This window comes from Pinus tabuliformis, chromosome 8 (assembly GCF_031772625.1).
Source record: "Pinus tabuliformis cultivar Carrire ecotype Pingquan chromosome 8, CPIR1, whole genome shotgun sequence".
Taxonomy (NCBI): domain Eukaryota; kingdom Viridiplantae; phylum Streptophyta; class Pinopsida; order Pinales; family Pinaceae; genus Pinus; species Pinus tabuliformis.
In genome coordinates this window covers 518,955,507-518,962,587 of record NC_142294.1, presented here as the reverse complement: position 1 = coordinate 518,962,587, position 7,081 = coordinate 518,955,507, and the positions used below count along the sequence as shown (strand labels likewise).

At 32.8% G+C, this 7,081-nt stretch overlaps 1 protein-coding gene across 1 annotated transcript; it reads left to right on the top strand.

Annotated features, from left to right (window-relative positions):
- Positions 1–2,498: 2,498 nt before the first annotated feature.
- On the top strand, positions 2,499–5,518 carry LOC149236419 (putative polygalacturonase At1g80170). The gene is made up of 9 exons (XM_089368901.1): positions 2,499–2,543; positions 3,005–3,136; positions 3,213–3,383; positions 3,605–3,628; positions 3,777–3,984; positions 4,195–4,276; positions 4,375–4,483; positions 4,649–4,765; positions 5,291–5,518. The coding sequence occupies exons 1-9, from the start codon at positions 2,499–2,501 to the stop codon at positions 5,516–5,518; spliced, it is 1,116 nt and encodes a 371-aa protein (XP_089225027.1).
- Positions 5,519–7,081: the final 1,563 nt, after the last annotated feature.

Below are 7,081 nucleotides of genomic sequence, written 5' to 3'. Positions count from 1 at the left end.
CTGGACCGTCAACTTGGAAGATTGAAAATTGATTTCTGTATACATGATTTTTCAAAATTGATTTCAGTATATATAATTTTACAGAATGTATATATAATTAGATAAAATGATAGTAATGGTGTAGTTTATTTTATAGATGAAATAATTATTCTTTTTCATTATATTTTTTTTTTTAATTTTAATCAAAATCTGGTCAGGGTTTTAAAGATTTTTTGTAACATTTTTCTGATTAATTTTAATCAAAATCTGATTGAGATTTTTAAAAACTTATGTTTAAAAGGTTTTTTTCACAACATTTTTCTGATTAATTTTAATTCAAATCTGATCTATTTTCCAAAAAAAATTCACAACATTTTTTGTGGTTAATTTTAATCAAAATCTGATCTAGAGTTTTAAAAACTTAAATTTAAATATATTTTTTTCCTTAACATTTTTTTTGGTTAATTTTAATGAAACCCTGTTTGAGATTTTTAAAAACATAAATTTGAAATGTTTAATCTGCATAATTTCAACATCCCAATTTTTTTTTTTAAAAGGCTGAATCCATTTATGAATTTAAAAAAATATATTTTTAGAATGGCTGCAATCATCTATAAATTCTAAAATGTATTTTCAAAACAGCTGAATCCATTTCAGAAATGTATTACTTAAATTGTATGTTCAGAAAATAGTTTAAAAAATGTATTTTAAATTTAAATCGTAGGTCACATTGTAGTGAATTGAAATTCATAATTTTTTTAGTGAATTAATTAAAAAAAATGTGAATTCCAATTATTTTTTAATTGAATTCCGATTTTGGTGAATTCATATTTTTAGTGAATTCCCATATTGATAAATTTGGATTTGAAAATAACTATTAAGATTTCTATTCGAAAAAAACTATTAGGATTTGAAAGAAACTATTTCGTTGATAATCCTGAACATTACACAGCGAATCTACATTTTACTGTCAGCTTCATACGGAAACGCAGAGACACAATGCAACAAAAATCTGATACACAAATCACACACTGAACATTCCCTGTTGCACAATAAAGAAAAAAGCAAGCCTATAGATTTAGGCTTCAATTCCACCGGCCATAGCATCTGAAAGGTATCAAGAAGACAGAGAAATCCAGAATGTGGAGTTTTAGTTTGTTAGCAGCCAAAGGTACATACACTTACAGATTTAAAGAGCAGAATTAACAATGGATAAGCAAAGGAGCAGCCGCAGTACATTCGTCTCCATTATTGAAGACATAAGATTTACAGAAATCTAATTTCACTAATGACCCGTGTCTTTTCAAACGCCCCTATGTTTTTGTTTATCTCCTGGGCATAAATATAACTAGCCACCTGCAAAATGCCTGTCAAGGAGCAAGAGCACCTTGTGACATTGTTTCTAAACATGACAAGGAGCATGAGCACTCGAATTTGTGTAGCAGTTTGCGAGTGTCTTCATGGCCTGAACCTGCATGTTAAGCGCCACGATGTAGTCTGCGGCCTCTTCTAACAAAACGGGCGTGTCCAGCCGCTGACCTCCTGGGACGACCAACCTCAGGCTTTGCATACGTGAAGCCACCATGGGTTCTTCTTCCTCGTACCAGGACGGCGCTCCCCTCAGCCGACTAACGGGCTCCTTGCTAGTAGTCAAAAACGAGACGGGAGGGTCGCCGTAGTCAAAAACGAGACGGGGCGGGCGGGCCCTCGTTGGTGGGTCCCGCGTATGTCACCGGAAACGCGAGGTCGCCCGCCGGAGTTATGTATGCCATCTTATGCCATCCTGCCTGACGTGCACCACATACATAGCTGGCAAGGGCATTTATGACTCAATATATGGCTGGTTAGCCCTTGCCAGTGTTTTTTTGGTTCCGCAGCACGGCATAATGCGGGGAAAGTACTTCTACCATTATTCCGACTTGCATGGTCCAAAGATAAATACGTCAGCGATCACAAATTGAACAACAATCAAACTGGAATTTGGATATGTTACAGCAGCACAGTCTCCACAATGCCTAGTGACAGTTAAGTCAATTTTGATGGGCACATTGCGGTCAGAAAAAAATAAAGCGGACGAAATCGAGTCCCTGAGATAGAAAGAAAAGAAGAAATAGGAACACGTTTTAAATGGCTTTTAGCACTATAAAATCCCCGCTCTTCTCCTTGCCATGAAACACGTTTCGATCACCTGTAGGCTGCAACAAAGGTTCGGCTTCAAAATTTTCGCAATGGCTTTTAAATCATTGGTAATGACTAAACCACACTATGCTTCTGTAGGTTGCAAACAATATGATGTGTGTGGAAAAATGATAAGACGCTTTTAACAAAGAAATTATCTGCAGTCAGTCTGTGTGTGTGAAAAAATGATAAGACGCTTTTAACAAAGAAATTATCTGCAGACTACATTCGCTTCAGCTGTTGCTTTTATGGCCCTGTTAATGGTGGATTCAAGTTGAGCTACTCATAGAAAGGTGCTGCTGACCAAAAGTGATTCCAGCGCTTCACCGATCTTCAATGTCATGGACTACGGTGCACATGGCAGCGGTCTAAATGATGATCGGACGGTGACTACCTTTTAATCAATTATTATATATGTTCAATATTCTTTTGATACTCGTGCAAAGTTTGATGCGCTGAGCATACCTTGCCCTTGCCCTTGCCCTTCGACTCACTGCAGTATTTTTATAGTGGGAATAGGTTTTTCTTTCTTCTAACCGTCCAGAAAACATACTTGTTCCTTGATATATTTTATTACTTTGTAATCTAATTAAATTTTTTACAACCAATTTAGAAAATATACGTGTTCCTTCATATACCTTTCACTCTAACTGAAATTTGGGAAAATAGATTATATATACTTTGTAATCTAATTAAGATCTTTACAACCAATTAAATCTTATTGATGAGAATATGTTTTCTTCCCCCACAAGAAAATGTGACTAATTAAATTATTAATATTGTTATCATTATTTCTTCTTTTGTGGTTATTAACTCGGTGTTTATTGTTATTTTCTTGTTATTTTAGGCATTCCAAGAAGCATGGCAAGCAGCATGCACGGCACCTTCCGATGCAGTGTTCCAAGTACCGTCGCGAAAGAAATTTCTAGTTACGCGAGTGACATTTCTTGGTCCTTGCAAGTCTCATATTTCAGTAGAGGTAAGAAAGTTGGATGTCGGGTTGTCTACTTGTGATGACAATAGACGCAAAGTATGCTGACATAGATTACTTGCAGATTACAGGAACAATAGTTGCACCCAATCAACAATCTGCATGGAATAGCAATGAACGTCGTATGTGGCTCCGATTTTCTGGTATATCTGGGTTGACCATAGAAGGTGGTGGTGTCATTGATGGTCAAGGCCAGGCTTGGTGGTCGAAGTCCTGCAAAGTGCACGAACAACAAGTAAGCATTTCTATTTCACCTGGTCTTTTTGTCACCATTGTGTCGCATTCTCTAATATTCCATCATCTCTCCTCCATTGAATATCCACGTACGACTCCACCCACTAGCACCATCCGCACTCATCTCTCCAACTCTTAACATTTAACATTAAACATCAATACAACAAGTATAAACCATCTGCTTCAATTTATATTAATCATCAGAAATGTTCATGTGTGCAGGGTTGCCTCGATGCGGCTTCGACGGTTTGTTTCCAACCTAATCACCTTGTTTATTTGCTTGAAGAGAGACACGATGTTATAAATAGTTTATTTTTTATTTATTTTTCTGTAAATTTTAATTGAAGGCGGCTGTTCTCATGCAATGGGTTTGGATTATGCGTTGGTCTTACAGGCAATGTCTATCACTAGATGTTCGAATGTTTTGATTAGAAATCTACAATTTGTCAATAGCCAACAGATGCATCTCGCAGTGGTGGACTCTTCGGATATCCAACTAAGCGGGCTGCAGATACAAGCTCCCGAGGATAGCTCGAACACTGATGGTATCCATATACAAAGAGTTCAGAATGCCCAAATCAACAACTGTGTCATCGAGACAGGTTGGAAACTATTAATTTCACTGCTTTGCGTTAATTTGTTCATTCACATAAACCCATTTATCATAGATCCAATAGCTTAATAATAATTTAGTATATTTCCGTCTAGCTTAGACCTATCTTAACGTTGCTATAACTGCAAACCTTAATTTTACCTATCTAAACTTCAAATTGACAAACATGCTAATTATGATTGTAAATATTGTATACCAGGGGATGATTGCATTTCCATTTCGTCGGGCTCATCTACAATTAATGTCAAAAATATAAATTGTGGCCCAGGCCATGGCATCAGGTGAGATATGTATTTTTGCTCTTATCATGCAGAAAATACAATACAGTAAGATGAGACATTAAGAATGCAATTTTAATTGTACTTCTTATTTTCTGCAGTATTGGAAGCCTGGGAGAAAATGGAGAAGCAGCCAAAATTGATGACATTCTTGTCCAAAACATCACTTTTAGCGGAACATCCAACGGAGCTAGAATCAAGACTTGGCAGGTTGGTTTAGCATGTGTATGACTCTTTTAACTATTTCTATTGATTTTAAAATTTTCTCTTGAAATTTTCACTATGCAACAACAATCCATTACAATTTGTAATTGATATTAATCTTCATTATCTACCATGATTATAGCATAATTCATGATTTTTCTAAATATACAGGGTGGTTCTGGCTACGCACGGAATATCACATTTGAGGACATAGTTGTTGATAATGTCAAGAATCCGATTATCATTGATCAGTATTATTGTGATTCGTCTTCGCCATGCAAAATTCAGGTGATCAGCTAACTTTTGTGCACAATTCCATGTTGTTTTCATATTATACCCAAGGGAAAAACATATACAACACGCATCTTAATTAATTGGGCATCATAGTACTTTTGTCTCTTTTAAGATTGCGTTTTGTTCCAGTTGTTCTTCAAATATCAGTTTGAAGTCTGTGGGTATATAGTTCCCATATATGTCGTCAATTCTGAAATACTGGTGTATGTGCATATAATAAGCACGAAAGTACAATTTCTTTCCCTTTAGTATCTATTCGCTTGAAATAGGAAATTAATTATTTTTAGCATCATTAGTTACAACTACTCCAATTATAAACAAATTTTGGATATTGGTTTTGAAGTTTGGAATCAGTAATCATGTCTCTGATATAATTTTTCGCCATATTAAATGCATAGAAATGACAAATAGTATATAACACAATAATTTTCATACATATCGGTTATCGCAATATCTTTTGGACATATTGGTTTTGAAGTTTGAAATCAGCAATAATGTTTGTGATGATGTTGTGTGCAGTCATTTGCAGTACAAATAAAGGATGTCACTTTTAAAAACATCCACGGAACGTCATCGACGAATGTGGCTGTGAATTTTTCGTGCAGCGAAACAGTTCCGTGCACAGGAATTACTTTGGAAAATGTTCACATAAGTTCAACGGCTACAAACGCAGCAAATTCAATATGTACCAATGCGGTGGGAGTGGCTTTGGGGACTACTTCGCCACCCAGCTGCCTTAAAGACTAGTGCGGTCCTTCTATTTGTTCAAAAGCTTCACAATAAAACATGGCCAAATTCATTTATATTGTTATGGCCAAAGTTAAAAAGATTCATTTATATTATTATTGCTAAAATTAAGAAGATTCATTTATATTGTTTTCTTGAATAACGTGAGTTCAATTTGGTTCTTTGCGTCTGTCTGCTTACTTTCTATTATATTAGACTAAGATATTGTATTATATGCTTATCTATACTTTGATGGTTGATTCATCTTGCTACCACTACAACCTCGTCGTGGATCTTTTTCATCTTAACTCGTACAATTCCATGACTTCATATCCCAAATATTTGGATATGGAATCTTCTATTAACATTTACTTTACATTTTCACAAACTTGCTAAGTGGACTTCCTAAAAAAAACTCATATTTAAAAATACAATAATTCAAAAGATTTATAATTAGAAATAAAGTGTGTAATTTTGACCGAAAAACAATATTTTCCTCAATTTGAATTAATTCGTTTGTCTTGAATAAAATCTTATGTATATTCATATTTGAAACTAGTTCTTGGTGTTTATCTTGTAGGAAAACACTTATTCATAAATTGAATTCTTATTGGTGTAGAGTAAGTGGCTATGTTAGTTATATTTATTTTTCTTTATCCATTACTAATACGCCTCTTACTTCAATATTAAATGTTTTTACACTCCAAAGTAAGGATTGTATATATGAATGTCAAATTTACAATTAGTTTACATCTTATACTAATCTTTTACAATACTTTGTATTCAAAATTACTACTTGTACTTAGAATTCACTCCTCCTCAATATATAATAGATTGAGCATTAAAATACATTTAGATTCATACATGTTTAAAATGAATAGTAATAATTTTGAATTAAATGATATATAATTCAAATATATATTTTGGAAATTCATTATGTTATCTTAAATGTTATAAGAAAAATTGTTAAAAGAATATTAAATCATAAATGGAGAGAAGAAAAATGACAAAACATTCAAATCGTGGTTTCAGGTAAAATGCATTCCATAGTCATATACTTTTTATAGTGATAAAACCATTAAAATATACATAATGTATTTAGTAAAATTAAATATATAATTTTAAAAAATAATAACTTGATGAATATAATTGTTTAATTGTATAATCATCATTATTATTGAGAATTTGGGGAAAAACGAAGTGGATTATATTAAAAATATATATTGTATATTTTGTTATGAGAAAAAAACAAATTGTAATAACTTACATCATAAAATTGATTTAAAATTATTCTTTTTGATCTAATATTTATGAATATTTTAATAAATAAATGAACAAATATCAAACTCAATTATAATCACTTTAATAAATAAAAGGAAAAATATCAAACACGCAATTATAATCAATAAAAAAATATTATAAAAGATAATTATAAAGACGAATAAAAATTTAATGATAATAACTTTATTTTTTATAAAAGGTTTATTTTAGGTTTTAAAATGATTATAATAAATCAATAAAAATTGGTTTATTCTCAACAGTTAGTCCAAGTGGTGTAGACCTAGACACGAGGTTCTTGTTGTT